The 20004-nt window shown below is 36.7% G+C and overlaps 1 protein-coding gene across 7 annotated transcripts in view; it reads right to left on the bottom strand.

The window, feature by feature from the left end:
• Window positions 1–20004, bottom strand: part of GOLGB1 (golgin B1) — a 77784-nt gene that overhangs the window by 11262 nt on the left and 46518 nt on the right. For 4 of the 7 annotated variants that reach the window (XM_058731235.1, XM_058731238.1, XM_058731237.1 and 1 more), the window contains one exon: window positions 6488–6666. The exons of 1 other annotated variant lie outside the window; for it this stretch is intronic. In XM_058731235.1, the coding sequence (XP_058587218.1) occupies window positions 6488–6666 (179 nt within the window). Of the gene's footprint in view, window positions 1–6487; window positions 6667–7755; window positions 7842–20004 lie in introns of those variants that run through there. 2 more of the 7 variants (XM_058731239.1, XM_058731241.1) reach the window with 2 other exon arrangements.

The raw sequence follows: 20004 nt of genomic DNA, 5'->3' as shown, positions 1-20004 counted from the left end.
ATGAAGCTGAACTAATAAAATAATTTCAACTGGCAAGACCAAGGATGATTTTATAGAAAAACATTCCAGGTTCCAGGAACATACTGAACAAAAGGCACAAAAATGAACACACACACACACGCACTGAATTTGGAAGTGGAGTAGCATGTAAAGTGGATAGGGTAGGAAATGAGGATGGAGAAGTGAGGTTGGATCATGTGGGGCACTGAGTGCATGCTAAATAAAGCTTACTTTATAAGCAATGGGAAACTACTGTAACTCTTCGGAAAGGTAGTGCCAGATGCAGTCTAATGTTATAGTGACAAAAATACAACTGTAGAGTCTTGTAGGAACTGGGTTCAAATGCTGGCTCTGTCATAAACTAGGCATCAGACCCTGAGTAAAGTTTCTTAATCTCTCTGAGTTTCACTGGTGAAATGGGAATACATATCTATTCCTGAAGATTATTCTGAGGATTGAATGAGACACTGTATGTCATGCACCAGACACAGAGCCTGCCACATCATAATCGCCCAACAAATATGAGCTGCTGATATTTTTATTCCCTAAACTTAGCCAAGAGGAAGGCTTCTTTCTGATCCCAGCTAATTTTTTGTAGTACTAGCAAAAACTGCATCTCTGTCATATTCTTTAGTTCTACTTCTCTCTGTACTGTCTAGAAGAACTCATTAGAATTGTAATCAAATTTCTTCAGTGTCTCTTCACTTTAAATAATGCCCATGTCTCTATTTGTCCCAATAATACAGGATTTTGTTTGAATTGAATCTGACTTTTTTTTGTCTTTCACTTTAGAAAAAAGGTACGATGGTCCCTTCTTTTCTAAATGGCAAATACCTGTTATGAAATAATACTGCTTTGCTAAGAAGTGAGTTGGAATACAGTCAAAATGTTTTCAAAAAGGCAGAGCCAAAACTTAGAAACTAAAATGAAATTTTATTACAAGTTCACTATATGTAAAAGGCACAGGAACTTTCAACACTTTCTTTGATATTTATGAAAAAATGAGAGAGAACAATTTAAGAGCGTAATGCAGAAGAAAGACCATAATCTTCCATAAAAAGCTTCAAGCTGCCATTTTTCTGGAAGGTGGTGATGGCATGGAAAGAGACGCTCAAAGGAGAATAGGGCCTAAGAAACAAAGCCGATTATTCATGTAACTCAGCCATTACAGGGTTATACCTCACTTACCCCTTATGTAAGAGAGCACAGGAACCAAAGCAGAATGAGCAAACCAATAGCTACAAGGGGAAGAGAAAGGTCATGGTATAAATCCAGGCTCTCCTAATAAGCCAACCCTGAGGCTAACAGAGGTTTAAACAAGATGTTCCAGCCTTTTCATATTTGAAAAGCTAATTTCCCCCAAGTATATCAAGAGCAAACGACAGAGAGCCCTGAAGATATTCAGCTAAAAAAACCTGGTCCTAAAGTCAGGGAATCAAACCTGTGTCTTCATTTTCTTCTTCCTTCTAAATGTGAAGTAAAATATCTTCCTTTCCTCCCCCCAATTTACTCACATTCACTTGAGATATAATTTTACTTTTCTTCAAAATTGCTCAACTGTGGAAGGTCAAGAGAGAAAGGCTAAGAGAAAGGTACATGGGGACACAATGAGGGGGCAAAAAAATCAACAGACCAGAAATCATTTTTTTCTCTTCTCTAAGATTCAACTCTATAAGGAAAGTATCCTTTTAGAATGCCCTTTCAGGAAATTTAAAAGGGAAGAGGTGTCTACAGAAAATAAGCCTTTAGAGCTTTGCAGCTCTTAAGTTTATACTGGTAACTGGACACTTAATATATTTGTAGTTCCAGGTGACCTGGAGATAATATGGGAGCATCAACTTGATGTCTCCCATATGGTTCCAATCATCTTTGGAGATCCCTAAATTCAAAGGTCAGTTTTACTATGCATTTGGAAAAAGACACACCGAGATCCTGATCTCTTGATAATGCACTGATTCTAAAAGACTCTAACAGAATAAACTCAGGGTAGCTATTCCCTGGGCAGGGAATGAGTGGGGGGAGATAAAGCTGAAACGGAGCAATTCATTTTTTCTCTTGAGATTCAACTCCAGAAAGAATAAACAGAAGAAATTTGTGTTCCCAGAAAGCAAAAATTCAATTTTTTTACCTTTGCAATCATCATTTGGTTAAAAATGTGTACTTTTATTATTTGGAGAGGCTATCAACTCCATGAAATAGGTTATATATATGTTCACTTACAAGAAAGTCAATAAGATGTTAAATATGAAAACCTTTTAGATGTAATTTTACTGGGCAAAATTTAAATTACCAAGTTCTACAAAGCTCTGTAAAGCTGGCTTAAGGTTTATTTTGAAATGCCACGTTAGCAAAATGTATGTTATCTAGGATCGGTGAAGGAACAAATCTTTTGTGTCTGCACATTAAGAGCTGCCTTAGGGCCATTCCAACAATACTTTTATTATATTGCTAACTGCCACGATGGTAGCCCCTCTGTAAGTTGGATAGGAATCTAGACTCCACCTGTATTCTCTGTATTCACTTGCCGATAGCAGCAGGTGAGACAAAACAGGTGCTGCATGATTAGCAGTACTTTCCAACACAGAGATTCTTCTTTTAGTACCAAACTTTGAAAGTTTTGGATTTGAAACAGCAATAAAGTTCCAACAGTGAGGTTGCAACAACAGGATTTGTTTTTACATACTGCTAAGCATTTCTTCTTTACCTTTCTTTTTGGATCAAATTTGTTAGAAACACTGAATTTAAAGACCAGCCAGAAGTACAGTTCTTATTATATTTTTTTCTGCTCTAATAGTACCATATAACACTATTATTCATCTTTAAAAGAAAAGGGCTTGGATTTCTGGATACAGACAAGAGGGAGTGGATGCATATCTCCTTATTTCCCCCACTAAGTATAGATAAAAACCCTGGGAATTATGTATAAAAACAAACACAGGAAGACCCAGAAACATGGAGAGAAGAAATTGGACCAACTAGGGACCCCAGGACATGAGAAATGACACAGCAATGAATTTGCTGGTTTTTCTTTTTGAATTTTATATATCCCAAACTGGGTGAAGAAGGATCCAACAATCTAGAAACACCAGTGAGTACCAAGTAAAGTTTGCTCCCACTTGCCAAAAGCCTAGTGAGGCAAATATTAAAGACAGTAATCACTCTATTCTAGGTGAACATCATGGAAAAACCACAGCACCTTACCTCCACCCCAAATCAACAAAATCCTAGTGGAAAGAGCAGACTTATATCTTTGCCTAGAGATAACTAGGTGTAATTCACCCTCCTTGCTGGGTGGTATCAGAAAAGGCCAAAGTACCCTGGACTATCACCACTACCCAGTGGAAAAGAGGTGACTCTGACTGCCCCCACCTACACCCCACTATAGTATCAATGTAAACAACATGTGGGGTCTAGACATCTACCTCTACCCATAACAAGGTAACAAAGCAGAGGTAGTATCAGAGACAGGTTCCCTGTCCCTGTGCAGGTAGTATCAGAAGAGGTCAATAGAAAGTTTGGACTTTGGACTTCTGGACCAGGGGTAACAAGAGGAGTAGATGTCTACCTATTCAACCACCTTCCTGCAATGTCAGTAGGGACTGAGTGAGGAACCTATATTTTCCCCCACTGTCCAGTGATAATGAAATGCCTCTCTCCAAAACCTGCCACCCCCAATGGTATCAATGGAATCCATGTATGGACCTTGGACTTGTATTCTCACCTAACAATACTGATGCACTGCTCCCCACCAAGTGCAGTGTCAATGAAGTACAAATGGGGAACCTGGGCAGCTGTCTCTTCCTGGCAGTATCAAGGCACCTCTTCTCCTGGGGTAACAATGAAGGCTGAGTAGACAGCCCACTGGGCTGCACCCTCCATCTAGCAGTGGAAGCCTACTAAAGCAGAGAATTTAAGTAAGATTGAGAGTCATATCATCTCCAAAATGTTCAAGATACAACTGAAAATCACTCATACTAAGAACCAGGGAAGTTATGACTTGTCTGAGAAAAGAAAATTAACAGATTACAACACAGAAATGACACAGATGTTGAATTAAATGTATAGAATTATATAAGGATTTTAAAGCAGCCACGACAAAAATGCTTAGACAAGCAATTACTAACACACTGGAAACAAATGAAAATACAGAATGCTTCCCATTTCTCCAAAGACAATATTCAGATGGGCAACAGACACATGAAAAGATGTTCAGCATCATAATCTTCAGAGAAAGGCAAATCAAAACCACAATAAGGTATCACCTCACAGCAGTCAGAATGGCTATTATCATAAAGACAAGAAATAGTTAAGTATTGGTGAGGATGTGGAGAAAAAGGAAACTTCAATTACTGTTACTGGGAATATAAACTGGTACAGCCACTATATGAAACAGTAAGAAGGTTCCTCAACAAATTAAAAATAGAATACCATACAACCCAGTAACTCCACTTCTGGGTATTTTCCAAAAGTAAACAAAAACACTAATTCAAAAAGATATATGCATCCTTATGTTTACTGCAGCATTATTTACAACTGCAAAGATATAGAAGCAACTCAAGTGTCCACTGACAGATGAATGGGTAAAGAAGATCTGGTTTACACACACACACACACAGGAATATTACTGAACTAAAAAGAGAAGGAAATTTTGTCATTCACAACATGGATGGACCTAGAGGGTATTATGCTAAATGAAGTAAGTCAGACAGAAAATGAGACAAACACCATATGATTTCACTTATATGTGGAATCTGAAAAACAACAAAGAAATGGACTCATAAATACAGAGAACAAACCAGTGATTGCCAGAGCAGAGGGGGTGGAGGAGGGATGGCAAAATAGGTGAGAGGATTAAGAGGCAGAAACTACCAGTTATAAAACAAATAAGTCACAGGAATGAAAAGTTCAGCATAGGAAATATAATCAATAATATTGTAATAACTTTGTATGGTGACAGATGGTAACTACACTTATCACAGTGAGCACTGCATAATCTATATAATTGTTGAATCACTATGTTGTACAGCTGCAACTAATGTAACATTGTATGTCAATTATACTTCACTTAAAGAGAAAATCTCAGCAAAGAAATAGAAGATACAAAGAAGACTGAAAAGAAATCTTAGAACTTAAAAATATAATATCCAAAATAAAAGCTAATAACTCAATGGGCTCAACAACAGAATAGAAGTGATGAAGAAAAAAAATCAAGAATCAGTGAATATGAAGCTAGAACTGAAATTACTGAATTTGCAAATAGAGAAAAATAATCATTAAATTGGATTTCATCAAAATTAAAAAGACATTGAGAAGAATGAGAAGATAAGCTGCAGACTAGGAGAAAATATTTGCAAGCCACGTATCTGATAAGGAACTTGTACCTAGAACATATAAAGAATGCTCAAAACTCAAGAGTAAAAAAAAATTAACAACCCAAATAAAAAATGGACAGAACACATGAACAAACATTTCATTAAAAAGGACATATGCATGTCAAATAAGCAACAAAAAAATTTTCAACATTATTAGCCATTATGCAAATTAAAACCACACTGGGATACCATGGCGTATCTACTAAAAAACTACGATACAGTCACAATATCAAATGCTGACAAGAATACAGCATTCAATATTGAAACTAGATCATTCATATATTGCTGCTAGGAATATAAAATAGTACAGTCATTCTGGAATATAGTTTTATAATTTCTTAAAAAACTAAACAGACACTTACCATACAACCTAGCATTTGCACTCCTGGACAAACATCTCAGAGAAATGAAAACTTATTTTCCACATAAAAACCTATACACAAATGGTTATAGCAGCTTTATTAATAACACATAAAAATGAGAAGCAACACTCACGTGTGAATGGTTAAAGCAGTATATTCATACCATGGAATACTATTCATCAATAAAAAGAATGAACTATTGTTACACGAACAATGTTGATGGACCTCAAAGGCATTTATGATATGTGAATAAAGCTAATTTCAAAAGGTTACATACCGTAGGATTCCACTTAAAATGATGTATGTTAACTAACTGGAATTTAAATAAAAACTTTTAAAAAATTCTCAAAATGGCAAAATGATAGAGGTGGAGAACAGATTAGTGGTTGCCAGAGTAGGATATTGGCATAGGAGGGCGAGGAAGTGACTATTTTCAGTGATGATTACATTTATTTACACATATGATAAAGTTGCACAGAACTATGCACACATACCACACACATACATATGTAAGTGAACATAAAATTGATGAAATCTGAAAAAGGTCTATGACTCACACCCATGTCATTTCCTAATTTGGGTATACTATAGTAATGTAAGATATTACCATTAGAGGAAACTGGGTGAAAGGTATACAGGAGCTCTCTGTACTATTTTTGTAACTTCTTATAAAACTATATTTTATAATAAAAAGCTAAAAAAAAAAAAAAGAAAACTAAAAGAAAAAGAGTCAAAAAGCAGGGATTATCATACCTGAGCTGATGCAGCTCATGTTGCCAGGAGAGATTTTCCTGCCTTAGCTCTTCTTGCATAATCTGAAAATTTTTTGTCTTATCTTGATACTCCTGAAGTTGAGCCTTCAGTGGACGTAACTCAGTGATTTCTTGGTTAATCTGTAAGTATTGCTGCTGCAGATTCTTCAATTCCTTCAGCTTTAACCAAAGGGAAAGTAACAGGGTGATTCATCACATCTCATTCACCCAGCTGTAAGTCATCAGCAGCTCCCTGCTAAGTCAGTCAGACACCACGACAGACTATCAGCACCTAACAGGTTCACTGACATATATTTGCAACATTAATCTCTAAAATGGTGAAATATAGGCAGCCAGGCTGGTGGGAATCACCCCATAGAGCTGCCATCAAGGCTATAGGGCCTGACCATTCCTGCAACTTGTACCCCAGCCTCCTGCTCCTGAGGTCCCCAGTTGATTCTAGATCTACAACCTGGACATAGAACAGACCTAGAGGACCTAGTTTCTTTATGGGTGGTACCTCCCCAGAACAAGAAATGTAAAGATGGACTGACTTTCTATTTAGCCCTGTGCCCTGCTTAGGCTTTTAAACTTTCTTACATGGATATCAACCTTAACTCTAGCTTAGCTAATGTTGATTATGAAAAGAAGGCAGTGATGCCCAGGCCCAGGGATTAATAAGAGTACTTAGGCTTTGAGGGTCCAACATCCCGCCCACATAGGTTGTGTGACCCTGTGCACATTCCTCACACCCTCTAAGCCTTAATTTCCCTTATCTATAAAATTTCCCTTACCTTCCTTATAGTACTTCTCATTAGATTATGAGAATCAACTGACGAAATTAATGGTGGTAGTGATGATGGTTATGGTGGTGATGGTAATAATGATGATGGTCATATAATGATGGTGGACTTGCCTTTAATTAACAAAACTCTCTACCTACATTCCAGATATATCTTCAAATTATTTATCCCCAGTACTCTTTAAAAGCTTGGTAGTAAGAAATAATGTCAGGACATCTGGGCTAAAAGGGTGCATTGAACACATGTCTCTTTCACCCACTCTTAGAAACATCATTAAAGGTACAATAAAGGCATCATTTTATAAGCATAAAACACAAGAACAGGGAGAACAAGAGAGGAGTCAGCAACAACAAAATTAATTTTGGAAGCTGAAAAGCAGATGCATAAGTGGTAACTGACTTAACAGATCTGGGAAAGCCAAATCTTAAGCTGGCAGTAAGGAAAGCCAAGAACCAATGGAACTTACTCTGTAGAATCTTCAAAAGGCTCAGGAATTAACAGCACCAGGTACCTCTGGAAAAGATAGTGATGGGGGTAGGGAGAAGGTGGTGGCTGAAATAAGGAGAATTAGATGAAAGCTGCTTAAAAAACAATTACATCCCTAAATACTCCTCTTAGTTCCATACCTTTTGTTAACTCTAACAGACAACTAGAGTGTTATTCTTTGGAGAAGGTAAAAGAAGTGTCTCTGGGCCATCAAATACCAGGCACAACTGAAGGTAAAAAGACTGCTCTAAAACAAGGGTGATTGAGTCAATGTATGCCTTCTGAATGCTTGAAGTCTTTCCCCTACTCAGCTTGGACAATGCTGGCACCCAGGCCTTTACCATCCATGCAGGAAATGAGAAGTCTTCTCTAGAAAATCTGACCAGCCCAAGAGGAACTAAAGATACAACATGGGAACTACCCACAAAAAGTTCAGCAAGATCACCCTGCAATCACCAACCTCACAGTTGGTAAGCCCCATCCACAAGCTTTTTAGACCTTACCCTTAAACATGAAGAGTAATTCAAGGATTAACCCCCATCTGAAGAATGGATATCATTAAGTCTGGGATGAAAAGAACTAAAAGAAAAGTAATTCAGAAGAGATTAGCAGGAGGAAGAATATAATACACTTGAAGATTTAACAGAGAATATTGGAAATTAGAAACATTAGAGCAGAAATAAAAAATAAAGAAAAATTCATTATAAGAAAACATCAAAGAACAAAATTACCACCCCCATTCTTGGAGAAATAAGTTAAGACCATCTATCTATGTGACAAGGAAAAAAAAAAAGAAATACTTAGAAATTAGGAACATGATCATAAAAATGAAAACCTCAATATAAGGTTCTAAGGATAAAAGTGAGAAAGTCTTCCCAAAGTATAGCAAAAAGAATAGAAAGGAAAATTATAGAACCAATCCAGAAGGTCCTACATCTAAATAACAGGCTTTTCAGAAAAAAAGACAACAGAGAAAAAGGATGGGGAAAATGGTAAAACTGAATTCAAAAGAATCTCCCAAAATTGATTAGTATGACTTCTTGGATTCAAAGGACTAGAGAAAATGAGGAATAAAAATAGATCCACATCAAAGTACATTATCATGAAATTTCAGAATACATGACTAAAAACTCTATACATTTCCAAAAAGAAATGAGAGAGACAAAAGGAGATAAAGAAATAGATTATAGATAAAGGATCAGCAATCAGAACATTAGACTCCTGAACCACACTGTAATATAAAAGGCAATAGACCAATGTCTTCACAATTTTGAAGGGGAATTATTTTCAGCTTAGAATTCTATAGCCAGCCAAACTATCAATCAAGTATGAGAGATAAAAAGACATTTTCAATAAATTTACCTCCCCTGTATCTTTTCTTAGGGAGCTACCAACAAATCATTTGTTGGAAATGATTTCTTCCAACATGGGAATTCCAACAAGGGGAATTATTTTCAGCTTAGAATTCTATAGCCAGCCAAACTATCAATCAAGTATGAGAGATAAAAAGACATTGTCAATAAATTTACCTCCCCTGTATCTTTTCTTAGGGAGCTTCCAACAAATCATTTGTTGGAAATGATTTCTTCCAACATGGGAATTCCAACAAGGGGAATTATTTTCAGCTTAGAATTCTACAGCCAGCCAAACTATCAATCAAGTATGAGAGATAAAAAGACATTGTCAATAAATTTACCTCCCCTGTATCTTTTCTTAGGGAGCTTCCAACAAATCATTTGTTGGAAATGATTTCTTCCAACAAAATGAAGACACAAAACCAAGACAAGGAAGACCTGGAATACAAAAAACAGGAGATCTAATACAAGAAACAGGTGAAGGGAGATATTCTAGGATGAAAACTAGGAGTGCACAGCAACTGGTTCATGTAAGAGCGAGAAAAAAAACTCCAGAATTTTCTTCATAAATGCAAAATTGATAGAAATAAACACCTTAAGAGGATATGTGGATAAATGGCAGTAAACCTAGAGGTAAATTATATTGATAAATAGAAAGAAAACTAGTAACAACAACAAAAATACAGCTATTAACTCTAAGGGGGAAAAAAGATGCTGAGGAAAATAAAAGTAACATATCTCAGCTCTTATTTGTAGTCATAAAAATGTAAACACTGGGGCGCCTGGGTGGCTCAGTCGGTTAAGTGGCTGACTTCAGCTCAGGTCATGATCTCGCGGTCCGTGAATTCGAGCCCCACATCGGGCTCCGTGCTGACAGCTTAGAGCCTGGAGCCTGTTTCAGATTCTGTGTCTGCCTCTCTCTGACCCTCCCCTGTTCATGCTCTGTCTCTCCCTGTCTCAAAAATAAATAAAACGTTAAAAAAAATGTAAACACTGAATACTGAATTAACCAGAATGCAAATTACATCAGTAGAATGGAAAACGGGCTGTATACTGAAAATGTGCATATGTACCATGGAAGTAGAGAGAGGAAAGAGACCTAAATAAATCCCCGTTAGCATAAAAGACAGTCAATAGCTAATACAAAGAATTAAAACTCAAGATGCATTACCAGCATGATATTTAGATACCAAGAAAACACCAAAATAATAAGACAGTTAAAAGCAAAGTGTCTTGGGAGGAGGAGAATCAGAGTTGGGAGTGCTGTTTTTCTAATCAAACACGTAGAACTGAGTGATATGCAGAATTTAGTGACATAGATGTGCATATAACTTTATTTTTTAAACAAAAAAGAAAAGCATTTTTTTGTTTTAAAACAAAAACATTTTTATGCACTAAATATATTCTTTATTCACTCCTCTAATCCAGATACTCTAAATATTAATCTTGGAATAGACTAGATCATCAGGAAGCTGTGTGTCTGGGACTGCATTTTAGCTGTTTGTATAAGTACCTTTAGGAAACTAGACAAAATTCTTTTGCTATGCAGTTACAGCAAGGAATGGCTAAATTAAACCTATAAAATAGGGAGCCTAGGTGGCTCAGTTGGTTGGGTGTGCGACTTCAGATCTGATCTCACCGTCTGTGGATTTGAGCCCCGCGTTGGGCTCTGTGCTGACAGCTCAGAGCCTAGAGCCCGCTTCGGATTCTGTGTCTCCCTCTCTCTCTGACCCTCCCCCTACTTGCACTCTCTCTCTCTCTCTCTCTCAAAAATAAATAAACATTAAAAAAATTTTTTAACCCCTATGAAATAACTATTATATTTACTGTAGAGAAGTAAAGGATATTTCACAATTTCATACGGTCCTCTCTATAGAAACACAAAAGAAATTTCTTGCAGGTCTCAATAAACTATTCTTATATCGAACAAAGTAGTTTTTCTTTCTTCCTTTTCCCTAAAACACGGATATTGTAATTCATGTATATGGATTTTTAATTCCTTATTTCTGATGGCTGCCAGAAAGCTGGAAAAAAATCTGATGACCCATCTTTCTAAAAAGATATTGTGACATCTCCTTGGGATACTAAATTTACTCCTGGTTTAATCTTTTTCTCTCCTATCCTCATCTTCTCTTCCTTCCCAGTTACTTGCATTATATTATCGTGAAAAACTGCTCATATCTTTATATGCTACTTCAAGTCATTTTCAGAATGAAATGAGTATAGGGGACTTCCAGAAAAGATGGCAGAGTCAGAGGATCCTAAAGTCACCTTGTTCCATGGATACAACTAGATAACAATCACATCAGTGTAAACAACCCTGAAAATGATTCAAAGACTGGCAGAACAGACTCCACAGGTAAACATACAGAAGAGACCACATCAGGTAGAAACACAGTTGGGAGCCAAGCTGACTCAGGAGACTGTCCGTGGGAAGGAAGGACATCACAAGAACAGAGAAGGGAGAGGAGCAGACCCCATACCAGGCACCCCAGTCACAGGGACCTGCATTGGGAAGACAAGGCCTCGTAACACTGGCTTTGAGAACCAAAGGGAGCTAATATCTGGAGTTTTTATAATCAGTGGGGCTTACCACCTAGAACTTTACAGATGAACAGCTTGGCTCTGGGAGAGCTGGAGGGCAAGAGAAAATTAAGTCCCTTCCAATAAAGAGCACAACAAATAGCCCTGCTGAGATATAGCATAAAAGCAGCAGTTTGAAAAAATGCCTGGGGTATACAGGAAGACTTATCTATTAATCTCAGAGTGTATGCTGGAGGGCCAAGGATCTTTGGGAGACTTCTCCAAGAACAAAAGAGCTGGCAGGTGCCATTTCCCTCCCACCCCCAGCCTATATATGCAGATGTCTGCAGAAACCAGTGCAGCACAAACACTCTCCACTTGGGATTGCTGTGCCCCACCCCTGGGTTCTTCTGCAGACTCATCCCCTGCAACCTGGCCTCAGCAGGAGTATATCCAAAATGGCACCACAGGCGTGGCATTCTGCAAACAGTCCCAACAGGGGCCAATACCACTCCAAAGTGACTCCTGTCCAAAGGAGATGGGAAGATAACCACACAGTAGTTTACTGCAGCCTTAGCAATGGGCTGGGAGGAGACGCCTGGTCTGACTACAATCCCCCACCCACTAACAAAAACCTACCAGGGGATAACACAGGGAGGGCTCCCTGCAGTTCAGTGTAATCACAGCTCCGGCAAACACCTGGTCTGACCCAACTAAAGCCCAAGACAGCCCCAGACTGGCCCATTAACAACACAGGGACCAAACTCTGCCCACAACAGGCAAAAGGAGCCATTGCAGATCACTACACTGAAGGCAAACACAGCTCAGCCACAACATGAGGGTGCACACAACACACACAGGAAACACCTTGAAATGCCAGGTTCTGGTGAACAAGGGACATTGCACTACAGGGCACCACAGGATCTCTTCTTGATAAGGCCACTACTTGCCACAGCTGACTTGATGTTGCTGACTTTCCTAACACATAGATACAAACATGGAGAGTTAGGCAAACTGAGGAATCAGAGGAATAATCCCCAAATGAAAGAACAGGACAAAGAGAGAGAAATGAAATGGAGATAAGCAATATGCCTGATAGAGGATTTAAAGTAATGGTCAGAAAGATACTCATTGAACTTGAGAAAAGAGTGGAAGATCTCAGTGAGACTCTCAACAAAAAACCAGAAAACACACAAAAAAAGAACCAGTCAGAGAGGAAGAACTCAATAACTGAAATTAAAACTACACTAGAGAGAATAAATAGTAGAATAGAGAAAAGAGAAGTACAGATCAGTAACCTGGAAGACAGAGTAATGGAAAACAATCAAGCTAAACAAGAGAAAGAAAAATGAATAAAGAATGAGAATAGATTAAGGGAACTCAGTGATATCTTCAAGTATAACGTTTGCATTATATGGATCCCAGAAGAAGGAGAGAAAGGGGGCAGGAAATTTATTTGAAGAAATAATAGCTAAAAATTTCCCTAATCAGGGGGAAGACACATAAATCCAGATCCAGAGGCACAGACAGCCCCCAACAAAATCAACCCAGGGAGGTCCACACCAAGATACACAGTAATTAAAATGGCAAAAATTAATGATACAGAGAATTTTAAAAGCAGCAAGAGAAAAGAAAACAATACGTACAACAGAAAGCCCATAAAACTATCAGCTGATTTTTCGGCAGAAACTTTGCAGGACACAGGGGAGTGGCATGATATATTCAAAGTGCTGAAAGAAAAAAACCTGCAATAAACAATACTCTATCCAGAAGGGCTTTATCTATCATTCAGAATAGAAAGAGAGATAGAGTTTCAGGACAAATGAAATTTAAAGGAATATATCACCACCAAACCAGCCTTACAAGAAATGTTAAAGGGGACTCTTCAAATGGAAAGGAAAGACCATAAGCAGAAGTAAGAAAAGTAGGAAGCACAAAAGCAGTAAAATCAAGTACATCTATAAAAACCAGTCAAGGGTTTCACAAAATACAAATATGTAAAGTATGACACTATATACCTAAAACATGGAGGGGAGAGGAGAAAATTTTGGTACTTTTAGAATTAGTTCAAACTTAAGTGACCATCAGCTTAATACAGACTATTATATGCACAAGATGTTATATATAAACCTAATGGTAACCACAAATCAAGAAACTGGTAATAGACATGTAAAAAAATAAAATGAATCCAAGTATATCACTAAAGAAAGACAGCAAACCATGAGAGAAGAGAACAAGAAAGGAACAGAAAAGATCTACAAAAACAACTGTAAAACAAGCAACAAATTTGCAAGAAGTACACACCTATCAATAACTACCTCAAATGTAAATGAACTAAACTCTCCAATCAAAAAGCATGCAGTGACAGAATGGATAAAAAATCAAGACTCATCTAGATGCTGTCTAGAAGAGACTCATTTCAGACCTAAACATACCTGCAGATTAAAATTGAGGGGGACAGAGAAACATGTATCATGCAAATAGATTTCAAGGGAAAGCTAGGGTAGCAATACTTACATCAGACAAAATAGACTTTAAAGTAAATACAATAACAAGAGACAAAGAAGGACACTCCATAATCATAAAGGGAACAATCCAACAAGATATAGCAATTGTAAATATTTATGCACCCACCATGGCACACCCAAATAAATAAAGAAGCCCACAACTTAAAGGAAGTAATCAGTAGTAATACAATAATAGTAGGAGACTTTAACACTCCAGTGAAATCGGACAGACCATCCAAATAGAAAATCAACAAGAAAACAGTGGCTTGAATGACATGCTGTACCAGATGGACCTAACAGACATACTCAGAACATTCGATCCTAAAACAGCAGAATATACATTCTTTTCAAGTGCACATAAAATATTCTCCAGAATATATCATGTTAGACCACAAACAAGTCTCAACAAATTCAAAATGAGTGAAGAGGTATCATGCATCTTTTCTGACAATGCTACATATAAAACTAGAAATCAACCCCAAGGAAAAAATCTAGAAAGAACACAAATACATAGAGATTATATAACATGCTACTAATGAATGAGTCAACCAAGAAATCAAAGAGGAAACTTACAAATACATGAAGACAAATGAAAATACAATGATCCAAAATCTTTGGGGTGCAGCAAAAGTGGTTCTAAGAGGGAAGTTTATAGCAAAACAGGCCTACCTCAAGAAGCAAGAAAAATCTCAAATAAACAATCTAACCTTACATTTAAAGGATCTTTAAAAAAAGAATAACAAAAAAAATCTAAAACCAGCAGAAGGAAGGATAAAATAAAGTTAGAGCAGAAATAAACAAAATAGAAACTAAAAATACAATAGGAGAGATCAATGAAACCAGGAGCTGGTTCCTGGAAAAGATCAACAAAATTGATAAAATATTGGTGAGATTCATAAAAGAGAGAGAGAGAGAGAGAGAGAGAGAACTCAAATAAAATCAGAAATGAAAAAAGAAATGACCGACACCACAGAAATACAAAGGATTATAAGAGAATATTATGAAAAATTATATGCTAACAAATTGGGCAACCTAGAAAAAATGGATAAATTCCTATAAACATATAATCTACCAAAATTGAAGCAGGAAGAAACAGAAAATTTGAACAAACCAATACCAGCAAAGAAACTGAATCAGTAATCAACAAACTCCCAACAAACAAAAAAGTCCAGGACCAGACAGCTTCACAGGTGAATTCTACCAAACATTTAAAGAAGAGTTAACCCTGTTCTTAAAGTATTCCAAAAAGTAGAAGAGGAAGGAAAGGTTCCGAATTCATTGTATGAGGCTAGCATTATCCTGATTCCAAAACCAGATAAAGACACCACTAAAACAGAGAACTACAGGCCAACTACTCTGATGAGCATAGATGCAAAAATCCTCAACAAAATATTAGCAAACTGAATCCAACAATGTATCATTCACCATAATCAGAATTTACTCCTGAGATACTGGAGGGTTCAATATTTGCAAATCAATCAATGTGAGATCTTTTCAATATCTGAAGAAAAAGCACTTGACAAGGTACAACATCCATTCATGACAAAAACCGTCAGCAAAGCAGGTTTAGAGGGAACATACCTCACCATAATACAGGTCTTATATGAAAAACCCACAGCTAACATCATATTCAATGGGGAAAAACAGAGCTTTTCCCCTGAGGTCAGGAACAACATGAGGATTTCCTTTCTCACCATCACCACTTTTATTCAGCATAGTACTAGAAATCTTAGCCACAACAATCAGATTAAGAGAAAGAAATAAAAGGCATCAAAATTGATAAGAAAGAAGTAAAACTTTCACTATTTGCAGATTACATGATACTATATATAGAAAACCCTAAAGATTCCACCAAAAACCTACTAGAACTGATAAATGAATTCAGTAACTTCACAGAATAAAAATCGATATACAGAAATCTGTTGCATTTCTATTTACTTAATGAAGCAACAGAAAGAGAAATAAATAAAACAATCCTACTCACAATTGCAACCAATAATAATGAAATACCTAGGAATAAAATTCACCAAAGAGGTGAAAGACCTGTATTCTGTAAACTATAAAAACACTGATGAAAGAAATTAAAGATGACACACACACACACACACAAAATGGGAAGATATTCTATGCTTACGGACTGGGAGAGCCAATATTGTTAAAATGTCTATACTACCCAAAGCAATCCTTAATCAAATGCAATCCCTATCAAAATACCAACAGCATTTTTCACAAAACTACAATAAATAATCCTAAAATTTGTGTGGAACCACTAAGACCCTGAATAGCCAAACCAAACTTGAAAAAGAACAAAATTGGAGCTATCACTCTCCCAGATTCCAAACTATACTACAAAGCTGTAATAATCAAAACACTATGGTACTGGCACAAAAACAGACACATTGATCATTGGAAAGAATAGAGCCCAGAAGTAAACCTATGATTTAATCAATTAATCTATGACAAATGAGGAAAAAGACAGTCTCTTCAACAAATGGTGCTGGGGAAACTGGACAGCTACATGCGAAAGAATGAAACTGGACCACTTTCTTACACTATACACAAAAATAAATTCAAAATCGATTAAAGACCTAATTGTGAGACCTGAAACTATAGAAACCTAGAAGAGAGCACGGGCAGTAATTTCTTTGGCCCCAGCAACATTTTTTCTAGTTATGTCTCCTAAGGCAAGGAAAACAAAAGCAAATATAAACTATTGGGACTACATCAAAATAAAAAGCTTCTAGAGAACAAAGGAAAAAATCAACAAAAAAAAGACAACCTACTAAATGGGAGAAGGCATTTGTAAATGATACATCCACTAAAGGGTTAGTATACAAAATATATAAATAACTTATAAAACAACACCAAAAAACCCCCACACAATCCAATTTTTAAAAGGGCAGAAGACATGAACAGATATTTTTCCAAAAAAAGACATATGGCCAACAGACACATAAAAAGATGCTCAACATCACTAATTATCAGAGAAATGCAAATCAAAACCACAATGAGATACCTGTCAGAATGGCTAGAATCAAAAACACAAGAAACAACAAGTTTTGGTGAAGATACGGAGAAAAAGGAACCCTCACTCACTATTGGTAGGAATGTAAACTGATGGCATCTACTGTGGAAAACAGTATGGAATTTCCTCAAAAAATTAAGAACAGAATTACAATATGATCCAGTAATTCTACTACTGGATATTTATCCAAAGAATACAAAAATACTAATTCAGAAAGATATATGCATCCCTATGTTTACAGCAGCAATAACACAATATCTAAAATATGGAAGGAATCCAAGTGGTCCATCAATAGATAAGTGGATAAAGATGTATTTACATACAATGGAATAATAGTCACAGAAAGGAATGAAATCTCACCATGTGTAACATGAATGGGTCTAGAGTGTATAATGCTAAGTGAAATAAGTCAGTCAGAGAAAGACAAATACCATATGATTTTACTCATATGTGGAATTTAGGAAACAAAACAGTCAAAGGAAAAAGGAGGCAAAAAAGCAGACTGATGTTTACCAGAGGGGAGGTGGCAGGGGGATGGGTGAAACAGGTGAAGGGGACAAGGAGTCCACTTATCCTGATGAGCACTGAGTAATGTATCGAATTGCTGAATCACTATATTGTATACCTGAAACTAATGTAACACTGTGCATTAATTACACTGGAATCTAAAAACAATTTTAAAAAAAAGAATGAAATGAGTATAGATAAAGGCAGCTCTAGAGATTTGCTCTCTACCCTTTAGGTAAACATTGTCTAAGTACTTATTTGATTATGGGAAAGTCCTAAGGAAGTTCGGACAGACTGAAAACTCTGGAATGTTTTCAGAGTTGTTTGTGACATTGTATTAGAATCCTCAGGGCGAATTCTCTGCCACTTGGACACTCAGACTTTCCCTTGAATAACTAAGTAGAGAATAAGCCCTTTCGGATCTAAATCATTTCTGGAGTGTAAGCTAAATCCCTTTCGGATCTAAATCATTTCTGGAGTGGTCCTGAGGGAAAAGGAGTGTGTTGTAGAAAGAGGTGATAAACTGCTAGCCTCAGCTGAATGTTGAAACTGATAGTGGTTGACTTAAGATAGCTCCCATAACTATCGTATATGCAGCCAGTGACTGAGAGACTATATGCTTCAATGCCCATGACATAGACTGAGAACAAGATATGAGGCAAAAGAGTTGATGGACAGTTAATGATACATTCAAGAAGTATGCAGAAGCACCTCAGCAGACTGCAGTGGGCCTCATTTGTAGTATCACCCAGTCAGACTGTCAGGCTTTCATGTGATTTATAACCCTGCCTAGGCTTTAGGATTCATTCATGGCAGAAATAAAGGCCTCAGTCTCAAATGTTTCCGTAACTTCCCTACATGACAGTTTTACAAAATGGAAAAAACAGCGTTTTCAGTAACAACCACAAAAATAGAGAATGATCCCCAACTATGTTGATTATCTACCATATAGTTAATTAATTACCCCATGCTAAAAATCATAGGAAATACATACAAGTATAAGACATGACACTTAACCAAGAGTTTAGAATCTAATCAGGGAAATGTTAAGTGTATAGAAATTAAACACACACAGACACATACACATATATACATCAAGACAATATGGAACAAATCAAAGTACTAGAGAAGTACAAACAGAAGGCAATGGACAATTAAGTGATCTGGAAATACAACCAGAGAATTTGAGCTCCAGGGAGATGTTTAAATAGTGGGAAATATTTGCCCAACAAAGGAAAATTGAGAGAACATTTTGGTTCAGAGGATGGTAATGTGGAAGTACTAGATATGATTACTGCATAATGAGGAGTTCAGTTTGGCTGCAATGAAGATTATGAGTAATGGAGTAGTAACAAGGAAGGCTGGAAAGAAGGACCTGAACAAGATATAGGGTGTCAAATGCCAGAGGTTTGAATCCTAAGCCTATTCTAGAGTAATACAACTTTTAAAGATTTTTGAGCAGTATAGTAATAAGAAAGAAGAGCTTAAGATTTATTCAGTGATGATATATAAAATATACTGGAAAGGTGACAAACTCAAAGAAGCAGTATCACAACAGTTAAGTGTATAGTGTTAAGAACTTATCTTAAGATATCGATGATGGAAAGGAAAAAGATATTTGAAGCCCACTGTGAGTAAAGTGACAGACCTTGATGATTAAATGAAATAAAATCATGGATAGCTATGAGCCTTAGGGAACAGAAGAACACTACTATGAGTTATAGAAATGTAGAAATTATAAAATGCTGACTTGGCTTGTAAATATCCAGCAGACGAAAATATGGAATGGGGATTGAGAGATAGAATGCATTGTGAGGTAGCAAGTTTAGTCCCCAGTGTTTACGATAAGTAGAGCAATTCATTAAACAAAACCTTGTCAATTAAGAATCTAACATAATAGCTTCCAGGAAAAAGATTTTGACTTTGAAGATAATCAAGTCCTGGGTGCTATAAACTACAGCTTTGAGGTATATACTGTCCTGATGAAAACCTTTCACATTTGCATTCTGAAAGCAATGAAAAAAGTTTAAGCTCCTAGGACAAAGTCTGCTGAACTGAAACTATTTTTAAAATATAAACAAATATGTACACATTGTATTGCTGTCAAAACAATAGCTGGAAAGAGGGGCTTTGTTTGGATTACAAAAATGAAAAAATTATCTATAAATGCTAGATATTAAGTGTAATATGAATGAACACATTGTCTACAAAGAAAAAGAAAAATTAGAACAAGTCTTTACAGGTAGGGGAGGGGCGCCTGGGTGGCTCAGTCGGTTGGGCATCTGACTTCAGCTCGGGTCATGATCTCACGG

Source organism: Neofelis nebulosa, chromosome 5 (assembly GCF_028018385.1).
Source record: "Neofelis nebulosa isolate mNeoNeb1 chromosome 5, mNeoNeb1.pri, whole genome shotgun sequence".
NCBI classification, from domain to species: Eukaryota; Metazoa; Chordata; class Mammalia; order Carnivora; family Felidae; genus Neofelis; species Neofelis nebulosa.
This window is presented reverse-complemented; position numbering and strand designations above follow the sequence as displayed.